The following is a 24,762-nucleotide window of genomic DNA, read 5'->3' as shown; positions in this document are numbered from 1 at the left end:
GTGCATTGCGTAATATAGTCACATAAAATTCCTTTGTGCATACTTCTAATGGAGTCGTTAACCTATGGGTTAACAATTGCATTAAAATAACACAAAGAAGAATTTTGCGTGAACACACTAAGTAGTGAATTACTGAGGTTAATTATACTCCTTAATGTTCTACTTATTCTTTACTGAGATTCCAGTCATTTAAAAAAAACAGTAATTAAAATACTTTGCTAACTCTAGAAGTCATTTGTTTTTATGATTTGATTTGATTTGATTTGATTTGAAGTTCAGAGAGGTTGCTTTTTAATGTTAAATATGCAAAAGCTAATCCTCAGCCTATATGTTTGATTTATATCTCTATATCTGTGATATATCTCCCCTACCTCAGCATCCTTTCCCCCAAGCCCCACAACAAGGGTTGGTTATTTTTGCACTCAGTATCAATATCAAACACTCCCACATCAAAGACTAAGTAGAGGAATAACCTGCTGTTCAACCAGAGTCCCAACCTCAATCTCAGGTGAGCACCCTCCTTCTGCACCAGATCAAAATTTCCTCTTCTCACAGTCGCCCATCGTTTCATCCTGCAAGACATTCAGAACAAGACGGGATGAAAAGCTCACCTAGCAACATCAGCGGACGACCACTCAGACTGGCATTATCCAAACGTAATACCCTCAGATGACTGTTAAACTTCAGGCCTTGTGCCACAAAGCATGCGGTGTGCTCCATCAAGGGGATTCCAGATGCCTGAAACTCCTGCAAGCTGCTACTCTGGGGAAATAAAAACAGCCTGTTTATTTAAGGTGGCAAAATGGAATTCACAAGTTTTCTGTTGTACAATTTTATATATGCCCACAATTGGCAGGGGACCTCACCTGCCAACCATGCATAATCAGGAAATCACAGGCATACTGCCCACGATTTCACAATACGTGTGAATACTGGGTGCGAAATCTGAGATAGGTGGAAGAAAGCATCTTTAGTAATTGAGTGAGAGTGGAGGACAAAGCTGAGCTCAGGGTCAAGCGGCAAGCCAAGGTTCCTCGTAATACCCTCACTTGCTGATTCAGGCCGAGATTGCAGCCAGGGACCAGGAAGCTTTCGAAGGCAGGAGAGCCATAATTTGGAAGATGATTCCAAAGGGCAGCAGTGTCGTGGCTGAAATATTGCCTCGTCCAAGACGGTAGAGAGGAGCGAGCTGGGAACAAGAAATAATCCAGACTCAGAGGAACAGAGGTTGTGGGCTGCAATATAGATTTGGAGATTTCTAGGGCGGCTAGCACAAGGCTGTGGATGGACTTGAAGATGAGAAGGATCTTGAAATTGAATTGCTTGGAAATTAGTTTGGCAAGGATGGGAGTTGTGGGACTTTGTGTAGGAGACAACCAGATTGCTGAAGATTGTGAAGGTGGGGCAGCTGGCGAGGAGAATATTAAAGAAATTGATGCTCGAGGTGATGAAAGGTGGATAAAGGTTTCAACAGCAAGGAGGAGGAGGTAAGGGCTTAAGCGGGCATTGTTCCAGAAGTGGAAGTAGGCAGTCTTGCACTGGGTCCAGTCTGAGCATGAAATGAGAGAGGATGATGGAGTCAGAGCCAGAAGCATGTAGGTGCTTGTGAGAGCCAAACAAGATGGCTTTGGTCTTGTTGAAGCTGACCTGGAGGAAATTTCAGCTCATCCAGGACTTGATGTCAACAAGCAGTCTGATAGTACAGCAAGAGCCCTGGAGTCAATGGTGGAGAGAGGGAGCTGGGTAAACTTAGTGTGCGTGGAAGCTGACCCTGTACTTATGAATGATGTTACTAATGGGTAGCATGTAAATGATGAATTGGAGGGAGCTGAGGATGTAGCACTAGAGCACACCAGGGATGACCATTTGAGCATGGGGAAAGAAACCTCTGAGAAAATGTAGTGACTGCGTTGATACAGATAGGAGTGGAACCACAAATAAAAGCACCACATTAGTGGACATGAAGGAAAGAAAGTGGAAGAGAATGGAATAGTGAACAGTGTCAAAGAGAGATCATCGAGGGCTGGGGGAGTGGGGAACAGATAGCCACAGTTAGAGTCACACAGGGTGTTATTGGTGGCTTTGACGAGGTTGATCTCAATGCTGTGGGCAGGTCAGAAATGGATCAGAAATTAATTTGAACAGGGATTGGTGAAATAGATGAGCATGTAGTTGAGTGGTATTGATGTGTTTAAGGATTAAATGAAAAAAAATTGCATTCACATGGCAAGTGCTACCAAAAACATTCTACGAAATAGGTCATCAATTTCTACTGATAAGTTTCAGAAAACATAAGAGAAATATACAGTGCCATTACCTTCCTAATCAGCTGAGCTGCTGCCACCCAGCCCCTGCTTCCAATATGCGTGTTGAAGGAGATGCTGAGGTGGACTGCCGAGTCATAGTACTCCATTATATTAAACAATGCAGAAGCCCCCTGAAATCAAGTTATGAACACATTAATCAGAGATTTGAAATTGTCAAACATCTTTTTCTGCTGGACTGTACTTTTGTTTAATTGGAATGTAACTTTGAGTTTCGACTTTCCTACTGGTTTGGTGGGCAAAGGCACCACCCGGTAGTACTTTGCCATATTGACCAGGAAGATCATAGGTTCAAACATCAGTCTGCTCTGAGTTAGCTTATTTCAGTCAATGGAAATGCAAATATGAACATAAGAACCATAAGAAATAGGAGCAGGAGTAGGCCATTCGACCCCTTGAGCCTGCTTCGCCATTCAATAAGATCATGGCTGATCTTCTACCTCAACTCCACTTACCTGCACCATCCCCATATCCCTTGATTCCCTTAATATTCAAAAATCTATCAATCTCTGTCTTAAATATACTCAACGACTGAGCCTCCACAGCCCTCTGGGATAGAGAATTCTAAAGATTCACCACCCTCAGTGAAGAAATTTCTCCTCATCTCAGTCCTAAATGGCCGATCCCTTATTCTGAGACTGTCAGAATCGGGAGGTTTCTATGATGGGTGGGCGATCCTAACAGCAAGTTGAAAATCTAACCCAGCATCTTCAGGGTGAGGGATGACTGGGAGAAAATCAGAAGGGAAATTAAGAAAAATTGAGTGTGAGGGTGCACTGCCACAACGTACACAATGGGCCAGAAATTCGCGGCCAAAGGCGTGAGTGCGCTCGGGGTACTCACGCATCTGGCCGTTGGAAATGCCGGCGTTCAGCATGAACAGCGCATGCGGGGAACGCCGGCATTTCCAGACCTCGAGCGCGTGCGACTGCACAGGCAGCGCTTGCGCAGTGAACTTCGTAGATTTCATTCATGAAATCCGTGAGGGTAAGTCCTCAGAAGTTACACTTGAAAAAAGCAAGTGTAAAGTGGTTCATTGGCTGCGGAGGAAGAAACATTTTATCGTGGCGCTTCTGAAATGCAATATTTTTGTTTGGGAAAGGGAGGGAAGTTATTTTAAGAAATTTTAAGTAAGTTTTAAAGTTAAAATTTTTTTTTTTTTTTAAAAGGGTTTTCAGAACGGTAGGTAGAAGGAGCAATTGTGGCTGTGTGAATGGAATGTGAGAATGAGTTATGTATGTATGTCCACATATATTCCTTTACGTATATGTATGTATGTTTTATATTCCTTTACTAATGTGTATGAATGTATGTTTTTAATTATGATTTTCCAATAAGTTACTTTCTCTGAAAGTCATAATTAAATAATACATTCATACACAAGTAAAGGAATATATACATAACACGCAAAGGAATATATACAGACATACATACTTTCAGAAGCTCCACGATAAGAAATATCTTCCTCCGCAGCCTCTGGAGCAACTGTACCCATGCTTTTTTCATGTGTAAGTTGTAAGGACTTGACCTCACTGAAAGCAGTAATGAAAGCGGCGAATTATACTACGCACGCGCTGCCTGTGCAGTCGCACGCGTTCTGCCTCTGAACCCCTTCGTTCAGAGGACAGGAAATGCCGGTTTTCCCCAAAAGCACTGTACATGCTGAAAACCGGCATTTCATCCGGCCAGATGCGTAAGTACCCCGACCGTACTCGCGCAGTTGGAAGGGAATTACTGGGCCAACATTTTACATGTCAATAAAATGAAAAATTTAACAATTGCACGACTTGCCCCCTCGCATCTGCGACTGAGGGTCCAAGGAGGTGCATTGCGCAAGAGGTCATCATTGTACGTATCCTCACACTGTTCCCTTTGGGGAACTGTATGAAGTGGTGGAAGGATTTATGGCCGTGATTAACGCTCATTCCGTGACCGTAACCATCTTTGAACCAGCCATTAGGGTGGTTAGTCCTATGGCGGGAGGGTTTTACGGGCTCCCACAACCCATCTGAGGGGGGGGGGGGCCACCAACACCCACGGACGCAAGTATCCCGCTGGATGTCCACCCAGAATTTAAAGTTGGAACTCCGACTCCACTTGCCGGGACTGTCTGGAGTGGGGTTCAAAACCCTACTCCTTCTGGCCCAGCGGCGGGGATGCTTACTGCTACACAAAAGGTCCACTCCGCACAAAAGGTGACACCCATATGTTTCCTGTGCCTTTTCCCTCCCCGTGACTGGAGCCCTATGCTGCCATTTCACGTTGCTAATCGGATTGGGCCTTTGTCATAGCGGTAGGATCCCCGCCGCTGGGCCAGATCAGGGTAGGGTTTCGAACCCCGCTCCAGACAGTCCCGGCAAGTGGAGTCGGAGCTCCGGCTCTAAATTCTGGGTTGACATCCAGTGGGATATTTGCGTCCGTGGGTGTGGGTGGCCCCCCCTCCTTGTATAGCTTGTGGGAGCCCGTAAAACCCTCCCGCCATAGGACTAACCGCCCTAATGCCTGGTTCAAAGATGGTTACGGTCACGGAATGAGCGTTAATCATGGCCATAAATCCTTCCACCACTTCATACAGTTCCCCAAAGGGAACAGTGTGAAGACACGTATGACGACGACATTGCTAAATAAATAAATGGAATTAAAAAAATTCTTTTAGGGCTTTTAAAAGTCTTTAAATTGCTTTAATTCTGTTTAAAACTACTTCAGATTACTCAAAATAATGTAAACATTTTAAAAAGCTTATAAAAGTTACCAAAATCTTCAAAAAACTTCCAAAAACCTATTTAAACTGCTGCTTTGCATGTAAAAATGCTTAGCAGCTTGACAGAAACATTGGGGGCGTGTCCAGTGAAACTGAGACCTCAAGGGGCGTGCCTCACTTGCACTGCACGCTCCTGGCTTCGCGCTGGCTGCACTCCTGGGCGGCGTGACGTCATACGCTGCCCGGGATTCTTCTTCTGGAAACACCAATTCCAGGCGTCCCTGGAGCTGATCGGCAGTAGCGCGGGGTAAGTGCAGAAACGGGGCTGCAAGCCCCGTTCACCAATTTCTGGCCCAATGCGTGCCAAAGGCAGGCCACCAGAGGAGGCTTTCCCACCTTTCAAGATCTCCCCACCCCGCACCCTCCCTTTGAGGACAAGTCCATGGAGCTTGTGGAAAAGCACTTAGCTCTTTCCATGAGAGATGCTGAGGTTGGCAGCATCTTGCAGGCACCAGGTTATCTGCACTATCACCCTGGCATCCCTGTGAAGAACCACATTGCCGTAACTGTGCCAAGAGTGATGGAATGTTTGTGACCCATGGCTCAGACTCCAGGTTTGTCAGCTGACTTATTGGGGAGAAGTTAAACATCAGGGCAACTCAAGAGTAGGTATGACTGCATCAATAGCGGGTGCTCTGAACAGCCTGGTCTTGCCTCCCATGTTCCACAGGCATGGTGCTCTGAGGGGGACAGCTGTAGGCCTATCTTGAGGACCGGCAGTAACATGCAGCTGCAAATCCTAAATAGCTTGATCCTCATGATCCTCTTCACCACCACCTTCTTCCTCCTGTGTCACCCATTGCTGCAGTAGATCTGCAGGGAGGATTGAAGGCAAGAATGGATGTGCATCACCCCCTTGGGATTAAGAAGGGGTGGAAGGTTTTGTTTGTGTGGTTCTTCACAGGGGTGCCAGGGTGACAGTGCAGGTAACCTGGCGCCTGCAAGATGCCGCCAACCTCAGCATCTCCCATGGAAAGAGCTGCGTGCCTTTCCACGAGCTGCATAGATTGTCCTCAGAGGGGGTGAGATGTGGGAAAGCCCCCTCTGGTGGCCTGCCTTTGGTGGGCATTGTGCAACAAGCAGAGTCAGCATGGTTTTATGAAATGGAAATCGTCTTTGACAAATTTGCTGGAGTTCTTTGAGGATGTAACGAACAGGGTGGATAAAGGGGAACCAGTAGATGTAGCGTATTTGGATTTCCAGAAGGCATTCGATAAGGTGCCACATAAAAGGTTACTGCACAAGATAAGAGCTCACAGGGTTGGGGGTAATATATTAGCATGGATAGAGGATTGGCTAACGAACAGAAAACAGAGTCGGGATAAATGGGTCATTTTCAGGTTGGCAAACTGTAACTAGTGGGGTGCCGCAGGGGTCAGTGCTGAGGCCTCAACTATTTACAATCTATATTAATGACTTGGATGAAGGGACCGGGTGTAATGTAGCCAAATTTGCTTATGATACAAAGATAGGTGGAAAGCAAGTTGTGAGGAGGACACAAAGAATCTGCAAAGGGATATAGACAGGTTAAGTGAGTGGGCAAACTTTTGGCAGATGGAGTATAATGTGGGAAAATGTGAGGTTATCCACTTTGGTAGGAAGAATAAAAAAGCAACTTATTATTTAAATGGAGACTACAAAATGCTGCGGTACAGAGGGATCTGGATGTCCTTGTACATGAAACACAAAAGTTAGCATGCAGGTACAGCAAGTAATTAGGAAGGCAAATGGAATATTGTCCTTTATTGTAAGGGGGATGGAGTATAAAAGTAGGGAAGTCTTGCTACAACTGTACAGGGCGTTGCTAAGACCACACCTGGAGTACTGCATACAGTTTTGGTCTCCTTATTTAAGGAGGGATATACTTGCATTGGAGGCAGTTCAGAGAAGGTTCACGAGGTTAATTCCTGAGATGAGGAGGTTGTCTTATGAGGAAAGGTTGAGCAGGTTGGGCCTATGCTCATTGGAGTTTAGAAGAATAAGAGGTGATCTTATTGCAACCTATAAGATTCTGAGGGGGCTTGACAGGGTAGATGCGGAGAGGATGTTTCCCCTCGTGGGGGAATCTAGAACTAGGGGGCATAGTTTCAGAATAAGGGGTCGCCCATTTAAAACAGAGATGAGGAGGAATTTCTTCTCTCAGAGGGTCGTGAATCTTTGGAGTTCTCGACCTCAGAGAGTTGTGGAGGCTGAATCATTGAATATATTTAAGGTGGAGATCGATAGATTTTTGAAAGGTACGGCAGTCGAGGGTTATGGGGAGCGGGGAGGAAAGTGGAGTTGAGGCCAAGATCAGATCAGCCATGATATTATTGAATGGCAGAGCAGGCTCGAGGGCCCAAATGGCCGACTGCTGCTCCTATTTCTTATGTTCTAACAATTTCGCCTGCAATGAGATAAGCAAATGAGGGTAAGGCTAGCCAATAAGAAGGGTGTAGCAAGTGGCATGGGAGAGGTGAAGTAAGAGATGTGGAGGAATGAAGGTCTTAAAGTAGAGGAAGGGATTTTTGGGTTTGTGCAAGGCAGTTGTTGTGTATTTGGGGAGCTGTGCAGCTATACTACAGGATAAAGAGTTGGATATGCCCTTAACCAGTGAGGATTGTGAATTCAATCCGACTGGACCCAGGGTTTTGACCTCCCTAAATTTGGTTAGTTTGTCCAGCATCTCTTTTTTCCAGTCTTATGTTGTAATGTCCCTCTTGACTTCTATTGTTGTCATTTCCTCTTTGTTAGTGGAATGTCAGAAAAAAATTAAATGGCGTTGGCATGACACCAAATCCATAGTGGAACAATCAACGTGCAGACCCTCATAACTTTATCATTGGATCTGGATTCAGAGGCAGCAACAAGTCATAGAAACGTAGAAAATAGGAGCAGGAGTAGGCCATTTGGCCCCTCGAGCCTGCTCCGCCATTCAATGCGATCATGGCTGATCATCCAAATTCAGTACCCGGTCCCTGCTTTCTCCTCATACCCCTTGATCCCTTTAGCCTTAAGAAATATATCCAACTCCTTCTTGAATATATTTAATGAATTGGCCACCACTGCCTTCTGTGGTAGAGAATTCCATAGGTTCACCACTCTCTGGGTGAAGAAATTCCTGCTCATTTCTGTCCTAAATGGCTTACCACTTATCCTTAGACTGTGACCCCTGGTTCTGGACTCCCCGACCATTGGGAACATCCTTCCTGCATCTAGTCTGTCCAGTCCTGTCAGAATTTTATAAGTTTCAATGAGATCCCCTCTCATTCTTCTAAACTCCAGCGAGTTTAAGCCCAATCGACCCAATCTCTCCTCATACGTCATTCCTGCCATCCCAGGTATCAGCCTGGTGAATCTTCGCTGAACTCCTTCCATGGCAAGCACATTCTTCCTTAGATAAGGTGACCAAAACTGCACACAATACTCAAGATGTGGCCTCACGAAGGCCCTGTACAACTGCAGCAAGACATCCTTGTTCCTGTACTCAAACCCTTTCGCTACGAAGGTCAACATACCATTTGCCTTCTTAACCGCCTGCTGCACCTGCATGCTTACCTTCAGCGACTGGTGCACAAGGACACCCAGTTCTCGTTGCACTTCCCCTTCTCCCAATCTATTGCCATTCAGATAATAATCTGCCTTCCTGTTTTTGCCACCAAAGTGGATAACCTCACATTTATCCACATTATATTGCATCTGCCATGCTTCTGCCCAATCACCCAACCTGTCCAAATCATACTGGAGTTTCTCGGCATCCTCCTCACAGCACACACGCTCACCCAGCTTTGTGTCATCTGCAAGTTTGGAGATATTACATCTAGTTCCCTTGTCTAGATCATTAATATATATTGTGACTAGCTGGGGTCCAAGGACCGATCCCTACGGTACCCCACTAGTCACTGCCTGCCACTCGGAAAAAGACCCGTTTATTCCAACTCTTTGCTTTCTGTCTGCCAACAAGTTCTCTATCCAATCAATACCTTGCCCCCAATCCCATGTCCCTTAACTGTACACGCTAATCTCTTATGCGGGACCTTATCGACAGCCTTCTGAAAGTCCAAATACACCACATCCACTGGTTCTCCCTTATCTATTTTACCAGTTACATCCTCAAAAAATTCCAGTAGATTAGTCAAGCATGATTTACCTCTTGTAAATCCATGTTGACTTTGTCCGATCCTGTCACTGTTTTCCAAGTGCTCTGCTATTACATCTTTTATAATGGACTCTAGCATTTTCCCCACTACCGATGTCAGGCTTACCGGTCTGTAATTCCCCGCTTTTTCTCTACCACCTTTTTTGAATAGTGGGGTAACATTAGCTACCCTCCAATCCATGGGTACTGTTCCAGATTCCATTGAATATTGGAAGATGATCAGCAATGCATCTACTATTTCTAGGGCCACTTCCTTAAGTACCCTAGGATGTAGATTATCAGGCCCTGGGGATTTATTGGCCTTCAATCCCATCAATTTCCCTAACACCATTTCCCTACAAATACTGATTTCTTTCAGTTCCTCCCTTTCATCAGACCCTATGTTCCCCGACATCTCTGGGAGGTTATTTGTGTCCTCCTTTGTGAAGGCAGAACCAAAATATGTAATAAATTGGTCAGCCATTTCTTTGTTCCCCATTATAAATTCCCCTGATTCTGACTGCAAGGGACCTGCACTTGACTTCACCAATCTTTTTCTCTTCACATATCTATAGAAGCTTTTACAGTCAGTTTTTATGTTCCGTGCAAGCTTACTCTCGTATTCTATTTTCCCTTTCTTAATTAATCTCTTTGTCCTCCTTTGTTGAATCCTAATCTACTCCCAATCCTCAGGTTTTCTGCTTTTTCTGGCCAATTTATATGTCCTCTGCTTGGATCTTATGCTATCCCTAATTTCCCTTGTTAGCCATGGTTGAGTCACTTTTTTGTTTTATTTTTATGCCAAACTGGGATGAACAAATTCTGTAGTTCATCCATGTGGTCTTTGAATGTTTGCCATTGCCTATCCACCGTCAACCCTTTGAGTGATATTCCCCAATCAATCCTACCCAACTAATTAAGCCTGCCAATTGAAGCTGTTTGACTCCTGCAGCGGCATCTATTTCTCAACCCTTCCCCAAGTCCAGTAGTGAGCTACAAGAGAATGTTGCGAGGAGCCCTGCCTAAAAAAATGCAAATGAGGCTGACGCCAGGAATTGTGCTGGGGTCAGTGGTAGGCTACTTGTATGGATGGAAGTCCTCTCCTGCCACACTTTCAGCAGCATTGCTCAGAGAAGAAAACCTAGCCTCATTTGTCTCTGAATTTCTAAATCGGATTAACGACATAAATGTAATTTCCTAATAATATTTCAAATGTGGCGCAGGTTGGTGTCAGTATTACTCTGCAATGAAGGAACAGGTATGCTACAGGTTGATTTAAGTGTTGTATTCCAATTACTCTGCTCCAACAATGGTTTAGGATACAGGCTGGTGTGTATGCAGTGTGCTGTGTACTGACTACACCTGTGGTGTCAAATCTGCTTCATAATTTCATCCAGCCAGCTAGCTATCCTCATTCAAAAAAGATTTGCTTCACCTCTGATTTTACTTGATTGCTCCCTGCTCCCCGCACCCAGCACAGAGTCACAGATATGTGAGGTAAGTGTTATTACAGGAAACTTTCGATTAACCGGCCCCTAAATAACTGGAAATGTCGGTTAACCGGCAAAATTCAGGAGTCGGTTTCAGCTAACTTTTATTACTTGCACAGCAACAAATTGAGGAAGGCAAGGGTTTGGCTGCAGCTGTTGCTAAGCTACAGAGACGCTTGCAACTTGTGGACGTTCTTCTGAAGCTAAGCAACAGGGTTTGTTGCTTCATACGGAGCTCTAAGGTCCGCATCTTTCACTGTAGCGTTCGGTTATCCGGAATTGTTGCTCAACCGGCACCACGTCGGTCCCGTCCGTGCCGGATACCAGAAAGTTTCCTGTAATCACTTCAAAACATCTCATCAGCAGAAACGATTGATCTGCTCGTAGAAATAAAACAGAGCCCTCAGCAGCTCCCGCTTCCAGAATCACTGCTCTACACCTCCAGTCGGGATTTAAAAAAACATCATTCTCAGGATGTGTGCATCGCTGGCAAAGCCAAGATTTACTGCCCATCCCTAGTTTCCCTTGAGAAGGTGGTGGTGAGATTTCTTCTTGAACCGCTGCAGTCCGTGTGGTGAAGGTAATCCCACGATGCTGTTAGGTAGGCAGTTCCAGAATTTTGACCCAGCGATGATGAAGGAACGGCGATATATGTCCAAGTCTGGAAGGTGTGAGACTTGGGAGGGGATCTGAAGTGGATTACTGGGGCAGGTCTCGACCTGAAGGCCACAGCATTGCTGCCAACAGAGGGAGGTGGGTATTCACCTGGTATGCTCTCAATGAAAGAGTTAGCAGCACTGTCTGTTCATTTTATTCCCCACTGGCAGATTTGCCAATGGCGGTCACAAACAGCAGAACAAACACAGCAATAGAAATTCTACTGATACCCTTACATCTTCATCCAGCTTCGCCCACTCCAAATTAATCAGGTTAAACTGTATCCGTTTGAAGATTTCTTCGAGGGCCTCGCAGCTCTCATAGTCTAACTTTTCACCTGGAAAATAAATGTATTCAATTTTATTAGAGATACAAATTATAGACTTCTATAAAATATTGTAAGTTTAATTCAAAACAAACACCCATGAGAAATCTTGAATCTCAAACTCCCATTTCTGTGGCTTCTCTAAACAAGAACAATAAACTAATGTCAGTAGGTGCCAAATCTGAGGCAGGTTTACATACACAACAAAATGAATTATAACTGCTCTAAGCCATTGCACTATGTACATCTCACTGTTGTCAGACAGATCTGTGTCCCTTTATCCAGGCTGAATTCAAACTCAGACTCCAAGGATGGAAGGGAAAAGGGCTGAATTTTAATGGGGAAGACGGTTTGGGACCGGGCCGGTGGGGGGAGGGGCTCCGGGATGGTCAGCAAATTTAGGAGAATGGGTTTCCAGCTGGCCCTGCTGAACTTATTGGCAGGGTCTGATTTGCCTCTGTTTCCCACCCGCAGTCAGCCAGATTGAGAGGTTGGCTGGTTCTGGGCGGGTAGGCCTGTGGCACTGGGCCGCAGAGAGGAGGGAGGGAGGGTGGTTGGAGGATGGGGGTTGGGGGGGTAGTCGAAAGCAATCGGGGTCCAGGACTAGCACGCACGGTGGGGAGGAGGCAAAGGTCGCGGGCCGGGAGGACCAGGTGGGTGGGGAAGGCAAAGATTGCGGGCCGGGAGGACCAGGTGGGTGGGGGAGGCAGAGATCGCGGGCCGGGAGGACCAGGTGGGTGGGGGAGGCAAAGATCGCGGGCCGGGAGGACCAGGTGGGTGGGGGAGGCAGAGATCGCGGGCCGGGAGGACCAGGTGGGTGGGGGAGGCAAAGATCGCGGGCCGGGAGGACCAGGTGGGTGGGGAAGGCAGAGATCGCGGGCCGGGAGGACCAGGTGGGTGGGGGAGGCAGAGATCACTGGCCAGGAGGAGCGAGGGGCGGGGAATCGGAGGCCTCATGGGGGGTGTCTCTGATCATGGGAGTGGGTTAGGCAGGAACCCTGGATCCAGGAGGTAAGTGTAAAGGGACTTACCTCCTGGATCCAGCAGTCCTCACCTTGCATTAGCTGGCATGTTTCATGAGGCCTGCAAAACCTGACCAGCTAAAGTTAAAATCAAAATGAAGGTTAAAGCAGAGGCTTCCAGCCTCATTATAATATTTAAATAGACAACCCGCCTCCTGGCAGCAGATTGGCTGCCTGCACCCACCCCACCCCCCCAAGTCCCGCCTCCGTTAAAACAGGAGGTGGGTGGGGGATGGAGGCGGGTTCAGGTTTTTAACACTTTAACTTCCCACACGCCCCCAACCCACCCGGTGTTCTTAGGTTAAAATCCCCCCCAATGTTTTGGCACTGACGTTCAACATTGTTATTATATAATCTACTCAGAGCTCCGGCACGGCAAGAGAGCCCCAGGTGGGCAGAGGAAATGCTTCAAGGACACCCTCAAAGCCTCCTTGAAAAAGTGTAACATCCCCATCGACACCTGGGAATCCCTGGCCCAAGACCGCACAAAGCGGAGGAGAAGCATCCGGGAAGGCGCCAAACACCTTGAGTCTCTTCACCGGGAGCAAGCGGAAGGAGCGCACGTCAACCCAAGCACCCCACCCACCCGCCCCTTCAACCACCGTTTGCCCCACCTGTGACAGAGACTGTAGGTCCCGCATTGGACTCATCAGTCACCTGCGAACTCATTTTTAATGTGGAAGCAAGTCATCCTCGGTTCCGAGGGGCTGCCTAAGAAGAAAGAAGATAATGTCCTGCATCAACCAGTTGCTATTTTGCTAATTTAAGGAGATGAAGCTGCTTCACCTCAACCAAATGTACAGTACATTTATTTGCTGGTGCCTATAGAATTGTTGTACGACATTCATTGGAGTAGAATCTCCATTACTTCCTAAAGTGGATGTGCCTCTCCTCTCCACAGTGAATAATGGAAAGTTGAGGATAATCGAGAGACCCCGAAACAGCTAGGCAGAGACCCATAGAAGATTACAGTACACAAGGAGACAGTTTGGAAAATCATGTCTGTATCAGTTCTTTGCTAAAACAATCAAAAACGAATCTGCCTGTCCTAACCTCTATTTTCTTCTATTTCAAATGTTTTTCTGTTCTTCCCTCAAATTGTGTAACCACTCCCTGTGCCTCAAGTACTCCCTGTGACAAAGCATTCTACGCTCCTACAACTCTCTGCATAAATAAAATTGTCCCATCCTCTCTTCACACTCTTCGTGTTAATTTTAAATTGATGATCCCTGATCAATCCCAACTAAAGTAAATATTCTTTCCCTAGTCACCCTATCAAAACCTTCATTATTTTAAAAATCTCTATTAAGTCTCATCTTATCCATCTCTGCTCCAGTGGAAATAACCCCAGTGTCTGAAGTCTCTCCTCATAACTATAGTTTTCCATCCATGCTATCAACCTGGGGAATTTATGCTGTATACTCTCAATGCCTTTCATGTGCCTTTTGATACTGGGGTAAAACTGCACATGGTAATCTAACTGTCAATGCTTTGTACGATGAAATGAAGATAAGAATGAAACAAAGAGCAATAGAAACATTGTTAACATTCTTCCTTGAATTCTCTTTCTCCATTTCTGGGGATAGGCTGTCGACAAACATCCACGATGAGCCCACTGACTCCCACAGCTGCCTGGACCACACTCCTCCCACAACGCTTCCTGTAAGGACTCTATTCCATTCTCCCAATGTTTCTGTCTCTGTTGCATCTGTTCTGACGATGCCACCTTCCATACTAGTTCTTCCAATATGTCTTCCTTTTTCCTCAACCGAGGATTCCCCTCCACCGTGGTTGACATGGCACTCGACCGTGTCCGTTCCATTTCCCGCACTTCTGCTCTCACCCCTTCTCCTCCCTCCCAGAACCACAATAGGTTTCCCCTTGTCCTCACCTTTCACCCCACCAGCCTCCACACCCAATGAATCATCCTCCACCATTTCCCGTCCCCTCCTCTTTCAGCATTCCGAAGGGACCGCTCCCTCCGCGACACCCTGGTCCACTCCTCAATCACCCCCAACTCCCACTCCCCTTCCCACTGCACCTTCTCGTGCAAGTGCAGAAAATGCAACACCTGCCCTTTTACCTCCTCCCTTCCCACTGTCCAGGGCCCCAAACACTCCTTCCAGGTGAAACAGTGATTTAGTTGTACTTCTTATAATTTAGTATACTGTATTCGCTGCTCACGATGCGGTCTCTTCTACATTGGGGAGACCAAACACAGATTGGGTGACCGCCGTTCAATCTGTAAGCGTGACCCCGAGCTTCTGGTCACCTGTCACTTTAATTCTCCACTCCACTCCCACTCTGACCTCTCTGTCCTCGGCCTCTTACACTGTTCCAACGAAGCTCGAGAAACAGCACCTCATCTTTTGATTAGGCATTTTACAGCTTTCTGGACTCAACATTGAGTTCAACAATTTCAGAAGATAACCTCTGCCCCTATTTTTCCACATGGCAGCTGTTGATGATTCTGCCATTCCCATTTACACCTCTTCTAGACTCATCTTTTGTTTCTTTACTTGTCCCATTACCATCCCCTTTTGCTTTGTACTATCATACCTTTTGTCATTTAATCTCTCCTGCCATCCACCCTATCACAGACCTTCCCTTTTGTTCTTTCCTCCCCTCCCCCCGTCCCTGCCTCTGTACTTGCTTAAAATCTGTTACATCTCTCACTTTTTCCAGTTCTGATGAAAGGTCATCGACCTGAAATGTTGGCCTAGATTTTCAGTGTGCCGTGAGGCGGGCTTTTAGGCGGGCGGGGGGCAAAAATCCCGAATTCGGGGGTCCCGACACCATCCCGTCCAAAACCCGCCTCCACGTAAGTTTCAGAGGAGGCGGGTACCCGCCCCGCACTGGGACCCGCCAACCCGAGGCGGGAAGGGATTAGTGCCAATTAACTGCCTGTTAACAGGTAGTTAACAGGCAGTTTTTAGCCTAATCCCTATTTTGAGAGGTGTCGTGTGGGATTCCCGACGGCTCCAAACCACGCCAGGTTAGAGCAGGCGGGTCGTCGGGTTGAAGGACTTGGAGGGGTCGCGATGTCGGTGTTCAGGTGAGTGATGGGTGCATAAGTGCAAAGGTAAGTGTGTTTGGTGTGTCTAAAGTGTGTAAAGAAATTTAAATTACCTGTACTTACCTTAATAGCCTTTTTTCCTGTAGGCGTCGGGAGTCCATCACTCAGCCGGCACTGAAAGCTGAATGGCTGCGATCTGTCAAAAGTGACAGCCTTCAGCTTTTAGTGCCGGTGAGAGTTCTAACTGAGTCTGTGTAGAATGACTCAGGTTAGAAGTCAGACTGTCAGTGTTTGACAGTTTCAAACAGCTGTGAAACACTGATATTTCATCTGTCAAGACCTCTTGACAGATGAAATTTCAGTCTGTGACGTCACCTGTTGCCGGGTGGCCCTTAATTGGCCTGCTGAGTCCGCTGGTCGGGCTCAACAAGGTCAATCAAGGGAAAATCGCGTGGGTTGGCCGGACGTTGATGTAGCCGGGACTAAAACCCAAAAGTTGTAGTCCCGCCTCCTTCCCGACAGCTTAATGAAAATCGACCCCGTTAACTCTGTTTCTCTCTCCACAGATGCTGCCTGACTTGTTGAGTATTTCCAGCATTTTCTGTTTTTATTTCAGATTTCCAGCATCTGCAGCATTTTGCTTTTATAATAGACACATTGGGCGTGATTTCACCATCGGAGTTGGAATCGCAGCGAGAGAGGTTGTTGGCGGGTCCTGATCCCGGTCCCAGCACCAGCCGCACTGTGAAAAGGATTTTCCCCTGATTGGGTTTGTTAAGTCCGCCCTGCGAGGTTCCCGGCCAATTAAAAGGAAGTTGGTCTGATAACGTTATTTGATGATGTGCCTTCAGCCAATTTCCTTAAAGAGACCACGGCCACATTGATTTTGACAGTTGTTCTGTCAGTGTTCTGCAGCATTTAGGTGTTGCAAACATTGACAAGCACTGCACAAAGGTGCACGGCTGCACCCAGGCTGCCGCTCCTGCTTATGGAGGGAGTCACAGCACGCAGGGAGGTTCTCCTCCCTTCCCATGGGCGGAAGAGACCTCCCCAGGACACTAACACAGCCTGGTTGCACATTGCACAGGTTGGCACAAGCAGGGATGTGGTCAGTAGATCACGAAATGTTTCTGCAAATCCACACTCAACCTCATCCTGCTGTGCCACTCATCACATCCCCATCACTCTGCCTTTCCTACCCTACTCCTGCACATCCTTACTCACACCAACTTACCTTGCACCTCCACCCATCCCTCTCTATCTACATTATCACTTCGCCATCTCACAAGCCACCCCTCACACTCCCCCTCATCCTAATGCAATCATACCAACTAACAACACTCAAGGGTAGGCACTTGGACATTTTAAGCAATGTTCATGTAAATTTTCTGTTAATGTGTTGTCAAACATTGAAATCTATATTTTGAACACTTTCCCTTATTGGAAGGGTCTGTGCTCACCTTTAGGAGTGTCTTAGTGAGTTCCAGTGAGTGTTGAGACATAACTCCATCCGCCTCCCCCCCCTCCAATTGTGATGAGTGTGAAAGTAATGGCTTGGACATTGTAGGGATGCTTTATGGTGCTGGTGTGGGGTGGTGTCAACCTGGCGCATCATGTGGCAGCCAGGGTGTACAGCATCAAGTGAAGTAAAAATCTGGCCATGGTGAGGCCATCGCTGGCCTCCCGGGCAGCAATGTGGTCGGGTGCTGATGCCCTGTGTCCAGTGCAGCATCAGGTGATTGCAGAGAAGGTTGGTGCTGTTGTTGGTGATGCTCGTGTGCCTGGTGATGTTGGTGTTGGGGCTGATCGTGGAGGGATTCAGAGGACCAAGGTGAGATTTTTTCAAGGGCACCGATGTTGCTGGAATAGATGGCAGCTGAAGTTGAGATGACAGAAGTGATCTGTCAATGGTGAGAGAGCTTGCTCCAAGGAGGTGACAGTGGATAGAGAATTTACTCCAAACACTTCCAAACTGCATACCGCTCAAAAGTGTCTTCCAAATCCTGAAGGCTCAAGCTTCTGACATTGGAAAGTGAACAGCTGTGAAATGGTATCTTTCATACCACTTTTGCAGCTGTCACCTATCACAGCAATGGGGAGACATATTGGGATTGGGACTCTACTCATTGGAGTTCAGAAGAATGAGAGGCGATCTTATTGAAACATATAAGATTGTGAAGGGGTTGGATTGGGTGGATGCGGGGAGGATGTTCCCGATGATGGGTGAAACTAGAACTAGGGGGCATAGTCTTAGAATAAGGGGCTGCTCTTTCAAAACTGAGATGAGGAGGAACTACTTCATTCAAGAGGGTGGTAGGTCCATGGAATATGCTGCCCCAAAAAGCTGTAGAAGCTACATCATTACATAAATTTAAAACAGAAATAGACAGTTTCCTAGAAGTAAAGGGAATTAAGGGTTACGGGGAGCGGGCAGGAATTTGGACATGAGTCTAGGTTCGGATCGGTCATGGCCCTGTGGGTAGCGGAGCGGGCCCAGGGGCCGTGTAGCCTGATCCTGCTCCTATTTCGTGTGTCTAATTCTGTTAGATTCAGGAGATGGTTCTCTGATAGTGGATTGGCGGTTAGGATCAGATCAGCCATGATCTTATTGAATGGCGGAGCAGGCTCGAGGGGCCGATTGGCCTACTCCTGCTCCTATTTCTTATGTTCTTATGTTCTTATGACATAGAGAACCCAACCTACTTACCTGACGTGATCTCCAAATGTCGGCAACCTCATTAAAAAAGTGAGAAAATAGAAAAAGGCTGGCAAAATAGTGGTTAACAAGCATTTAACTATCTTAAATGCCTCCCCCGCTGTTTGATGTCGGGTCTGTTCTGAAATCGCAGACTTGACACTTTGGAAACTTACACAGAGGCGAGTTCGGAGCAGGTTCCCAACCCGATGTCAATCATTTCGATTTTGACAGCGGACCCGCCTCCAAACCTGCACTCTGAGCGCCGGCAAAATTTAACTCATTGGGTTGTTTTATTCACCAAGAAATGGAGATAAAATTCAAATTAGAAAAGAAACATTAGTGGGTCGCACAAGGAAGTGACAACTCGTGCAAGGCTTTTCCCATACAATTTCTAGCACATAATTGGGAAATATGGATATTTAGAGTGGTGATAATAGAGGTTCCACTGTACTCGTGAGAAATGGAGCTTGAAGTGGGACCACATGCCTGGATTTCCCTCCCATTGGTGGGTTAGCAGTGGAGTGGGAATACTGCCCACCCATATAATTCTGCAGCTAGCCCAGTGCAATTTCCAACCCAGGGCTCTCAGTTGCTCTGCAGAATGAGTTTGGAGCAGTAATACTACTTCTGATAAGATTACCGCCCCAGGAGGGAGGGATATACAGTTCTGATAAAGTCCGTTAAAGAGGAGCATCACTTTTCTGCAAGAAAGGGTGGAGTAGAATCAGCCTCAGGATATCAACAGCTAGACAAGCTCCCAGATTCTCGGAGATCCTTTTGGCAGAAGTCAAGGCCAGAAGAGTAAGATTATTGAGCACTGAGGACAGGAGGTCCCATAAGAGAATAGTGCAGGTTGTCTGAAGGGAAGTGGCTGAGACAGTTAGTGCTTCCTCCAACACCCCAAGTACACACAGTGTAGGAAGAGGTTCACTAACCTTACAAGGGCAGCTAAGGCAAGTCTAGACACACTTGCCAATACATATCCTCCACCAATCCAACAGCCTTCGCTCACCCCATTACCTCTTGTACTCTTTTCCTCTCAGCATCTGGGTGTCAAGGGAACTCACTTCTTCAAAGGACAACCTCTGCAAGCACTCAGGCATCTTCTTTTCTCAAAGCCACTCTGCCAGCTCACACTTTCTCTCACAAAGGCTACTGCTAGTCTTCAAGGATGCTTGATTTATAGGAACATTGGAACAGGAGTAGGCCATTTAGCCCCTTGAGCCTGTTCCGCCATTCAATGGCTGATCTGTGATGTTACTCCATATACCCACCTATGTCCCATATCCCTTAATACCTTTGGTTAACAGAAATGTATCAATCTCAGATTTTAAAAGTAATAATTGGCCCAGCATCAACTGCCGTTTGCAGGAGTTCCAAACTTCTACCACCCTTTGCATGTAGAAGTAGGAACATAGGAAGGAACATAGGAACAGGAGTAGGCCATTTAGCTCCTTGAGCCTGTTCCATCATTCAAAGAGATCATGCCTGTTTTGTGACCTAACTCCATATAAAAGGCTAATGCATCTCTACATCTCATCATCCTGCGATGAATGCACTCAATGGGGTAAAGTGTTTGTGATACTCACATACCCTTAACGTTGTCTTCTCTCCCTCCAAAGGAAAAAATGGGCCACAACCAACGCCAAAAAATTAAAACCAGGGAGGAGCAGCAGCGCTAAAAACCCTGATCACATATGATGAACAGGCGCTGCAAACTGGGCGGGCAGACAAGAGAACCTGTGGAAGTGGGCATGGGCCTGGACTGGCACAGACAATACTGTTCTCCTAGCGGCAGTGGGCTGCAGGTCTTCAGCCAGCAGTAGACATATTTGCCCAACAACTTCTGGGGGGCAAGCGCAGCTTTCTGAGGTATTAACTGTCAGAAAAGTCTAAGTAAGGCCTTCTTAGTGAGTGGGTATGAGCATCTAGGGAAGAGACATCTTCTGTGAAACCTGACTCTAAGTACTTCCAATCTAGCCTCTTCCCTATATTCATCCTCTGCCTCTTTGTAGTATAAGAATAGAGGGTTGTCATTTGAAAATCCATATTCCCAATGTAAAGCAGTATTGTGAGCAAAGTTGAATGAACTAGCAGAAAAATTCACGATTGAATCTCCAAAGTACTATAGAGATTGATATGCAGCCATAGTAACACCAACCTTCAGGAGCAGCACACAAAATGGCCTCTTCAATTTGTTATCTGCCTCAGGGAGATACGTTCCTGCAGCTCCTTTCTCCACTTATAGAGTGGCAGTTATTATTTGGGGCAGGTTTGGGGCAGAAGTTGGGGAAATGGATCACAGAGGTTAGCCACAACCCCTTGACTCCATTTACATCAGGTAGTTCTGAAAGTGGATTGAAGTCTTTTTTTGAAGGATAATTCAGGTGCAGATTTTTTTGCAATGGATTTGAGCTGGGTAACCACGAAAAACCTATTTTACTCTATTTACCTCCTCAAATCTGCTCCAAAACCGGCAGTAATTCAGAGGAAAATTCAGGCCACAATGTGCTGACTTGTACCTGTGGAGTTAAAGAAGGTAGCAGGAACATCAATAACTTACCCTTTAGATCTAAACATTTGATCCTATGATGTACCTCTGTGATCTCCTGGAAGACAAACAAAAAGGTGATATAACATATTCTATCTGAATGATATAAAGGCAAATTCCTATCAGTGCCATCTTGGCTCAGTCGCCTCTAAGTCAGAGGTTTTCGGTTCAAGCTCAACTTCATGACTTGTGCAATATTATCCAGACTGATACTTTAGTATTGCATTGTCAGAGGTGCCATCTTTCAGATGAGATATAAAACTGACTGTTTCAATGGATATAAAAGATCCCATGATACTATTCAAAGAAGCGCAGACATGTGACCTGGCTAACATTTCTCCCTCAACCAACACCACCAAAAGCAAATGAACTAGTTATTCATTGATCTCATTTGCTGTTTGTAAGATCTTACTGTGTAAAAAATTGCCTTTCACATTTGCCTACATAACAATAATGGCCCTGAAATTAGGATCGGGAGCTTGCCGCGCGTGCAAGCCCCCGATGTGCACTCACCCTGCGCGCCGACATCTGAAGCCCGGGCCTGCTTGCATTTCCTGTCACTGGCCTGGTTCAGATGTCGGCGCGATGTGCTTGCCTGATCCAGCGGCGTAGTTAGTGCGATGTGCCGGCTGGGATCAGGTGAGCACTCTGCAGCCAATCAGGGGAGGGGAAACTCATTCATGAGTTTGATAGTAAAGACTGTCAAACTCATGAAAAGTACGGGTGCCCAAAAGACTACTTTAACTTTAATTAAAATTTTAAAAAACATCCCAATAATTAAATAAACTATAAGTAACTTTAAAAAACTATTTAAAACAATTAATAAAATTTTTGAAAAAAGAATTTTTTACAAAATCGGGTCTAAAAATAAACTTACCTTACTGTAAAGTCCTTAAAAACAATGAAGCTGTGGAAAAAATTTAATAATTTTAAATAATAGACCACTTACCTGCAAGAATCCACTCCTTACGCCTCCTTTTTTCATTTCTAAAAAGTCCAGTCCCTTGCACACGCGCAAACCTGTCAAAAAGAAGGAAGTTCAACGCGTGCGTGCAGAGTCCTGCGCCCACACGTTGGACCTCTTAACCCCTTAGTTCGATGGAGAGGAAATGCCGGTTTCCCGCGCATGCGCTGTGCATGCTGAAATCCGGCACTTCCAACGGGCCCACGCGTGAGTACACCATCCGTACTCACGCGTTGGGACCGGAATTACTGGCCCATCGACAGTAAAATAATTTATTGGTTGTGAAGTACTTTGGAGGTTTAGTCACAAATGTTACTATTAGTTTCACTCAGCACTGCTCAAACCATCACTTTGCATTGGGGACATGTATTTCCCAGTGGGGTTCCCTCTATTCTTAACTTACAGAATATAAGGGAATGGTAGCATAGTAGTTATGTTACTGGACTAGTAATCCAAAGACCTGGATTACTAATCCATAGGACATGAGTTCAATCCCACCATGATAGCTGGGGAATTTAAGTTCAATTAATATAAATCTGGAATAAAAAGCTAGTGTCAGTAAGGGTGATCATGAAACTGAATTGTTGTTAAAAACCCATCTGGCTCACTAATGTCCTTTTGGGAAGGCAATCTGCTGTATTTACCCGGTCTGGCCTATATGTGACTCCAGACCCACTGCAATGTGGTTGACTATTAACTGTCCTCTGTAAATGGCCTAGCAAACCATTCTATTGTATTCAAGAAGATGGCTCACCACCACCTTCTCAAGGGCAATTAGGGATAGGCAATAAAGCCCAACGAGGTCTGTCTTGTGAATGAAATAAAAAAAAGTTCCCTTTTTACATGTATAGTACCATTGACATATAGAAAATTATATACTTACTACTTGATCTCTTGTGGCTTAGCACATGGGGCATGAAGGCCAAATGTAGTCTAGGAGGCTAGGGTAAAATTCATCAGGATGTGCAGACATAATTCAGTTCTAATTTTAAGGCTATATATTCTGCCCTTACTTTTATATAATACTTTGATTTTATATTATTTACAGTTAGGGAAATTTGGTAAGCAGAGAAGTAGAGTTGGTTGGAGAATCGGAGTTTTTCTGCAGTGGAGGCTGAGGAGCTGGGAAGTGAAAAATTAAAAGCAGTGCCATCACTGGCAAGAGAGTCTAATTACAGTGTGACAAGTTTACATAGGCACTCTCCATTATAAATGTGGACATAGGAATTTATAAGAGAAATGTGCGAAGATGTAAGATTTTCAATACATGTATCATATAGATATCAGAAGCACTGTGTGTACATAGGAGTAATGGTTCACTAAAAAATAAACCAGCAATGGGCCCTTACTGCCAAGATGCCCAAATATTGTTGGTTCAAATGCTATCCAACTTATTCTTTGTTTAGAGAGAAATTTTCCTATCCATGTATAGTTAATGGGGAAAATTCCACCGCAAGATGTGCCTGGTATATTTATTAGAATCATTTGTTAAATGTACATTAACATTTAGTAAAATCATTTGTAACTTTTAGAATCCTTAATAAGATAGAAACTGTAAATCAAAACAATTGCACGGAATTCGCACGGGGTTCTCCAGCGAGAGATTGGATTAAATGGTGAAAATCAGCAAAGTTACAATGGAAGATTGGGAGAAGTCAGTGGAAATTTAGAGCCATATCTTTAGAAATGGTAGGCCAGCAGGACGAAGGGACCCCAGCTCGAAACGTTGACCTTTTATATCACATAACGGTATTCCACTAAATGGTTTGTGGATTATTCTACTCATTAACTCCCTCTTTGTGATTGGCATATCTGTTGATACTTTCTCCTCTCACCTTCTCCGTTTATTTTCTCCAACCGTACTAAAATGCCTGCTTATCTTTTAGTTTGCCATTCAGATGAAGGGTACACACTTAAAACATCATGCCTTATCTTTGCTCTTTATAGACATTTATTGACCTGCTGTGCATTTCTAGCATTTTCTGGTTTTTAAAAATAGATTGAGACTTGGACATAACATTTAGTTATAATTTTGCCTGACTTAAATCAGATGTGGCCCACTCCTCTGAAAGATTGGGCACCACTGGCCTGTGCACTAAACAATGAAATGGGACAGATGCTCCCATTCCTGTGCCTGGGTGTATTGGATCGGTTGAGTGTAGTGCATGGAGAAAATTGGGCGGGAGGAACGTAAGCCCATAAGGAGCCCATCAATTCTCCGTCCATTCATTTAAATGGACAGAAAATCAAGTGGGCTCTCTTATTTGTGTGCAATCCTCCCTGCCCGATTTTCCCAGGAAAATCTGCTCTAACTTGTCAACGGCAACATTTTTGAGGTTAAAATTTGGTCCATAACACTGAGTTAGCCATAGCATTAGTGTTGCATCCTGCAAAATCATATCTTTGGAACTCTGTGGCATGCCAGCACGAAAACATGTTCAATATTTGTTCTGTGGCAAAAAGTGTTACTTCATACCACCAAATAGGATAAACAGCAACACAAGACATGTTGAAACATGATGCACTAGCATCAACAGTGTCTCACCTTTAGGAAATAATTTTCATTTTAATGGCCCAGAAATTCGGGTCGGAGGCTTCCCGCGGGTGCAAGCCCCCGACCTGCACTTACCTAGCGCGCCGGCCGTTGTGCTGTGGGCCTGCGTGGGATTCCGATCTTGGGCCTGCTCCAACTGCCAGCGCGCAGTGCTTGCGTATCCCAGGGGCGCAGTTAGTTCAAAGCGTCCCCTGGGATCACGTGGGCCATGGAGAGCCAATGGTAGCAGGGAATCTGTATTCATAGATTTGACAGGAAGAGCTGTCAAATCTATGAATACAAT

General features: G+C 45.6%; 1 protein-coding gene across 1 annotated transcript in view; it reads right to left on the bottom strand.

Moving 5' to 3' along the window:
- The window catches only part of LOC147109121 (protein phosphatase 1 regulatory subunit 37), a 414,327-nt gene that overhangs the window by 338,984 nt on the left and 50,581 nt on the right, over positions 1 to 24,762 (bottom strand). Inside the window, exons 3-6 of the mRNA XM_086002746.1 lie at positions 20,974 to 21,019; positions 11,586 to 11,686; positions 2,318 to 2,437; positions 612 to 762 (exon numbers count right to left, since the gene is read on the bottom strand). Coding sequence (XP_085858872.1) covers positions 612 to 762; positions 2,318 to 2,437; positions 11,586 to 11,686; positions 20,974 to 21,019 — 418 coding nt within the window. The remainder of the gene's footprint in view (positions 1 to 611; positions 763 to 2,317; positions 2,438 to 11,585; positions 11,687 to 20,973; positions 21,020 to 24,762) is intronic.

This window comes from Somniosus microcephalus, chromosome 12 (genome assembly GCF_052327205.1).
Source record: "Somniosus microcephalus isolate GS21.2 chromosome 12, FLI_Smic_1.0, whole genome shotgun sequence".
In the NCBI taxonomy this organism is placed as follows: Eukaryota; Metazoa; Chordata; class Chondrichthyes; order Squaliformes; family Somniosidae; genus Somniosus; species Somniosus microcephalus.
The sequence above is the reverse complement of the archived record's forward strand: the minus strand, read 5'-3'. Positions and strand labels throughout refer to the sequence as shown.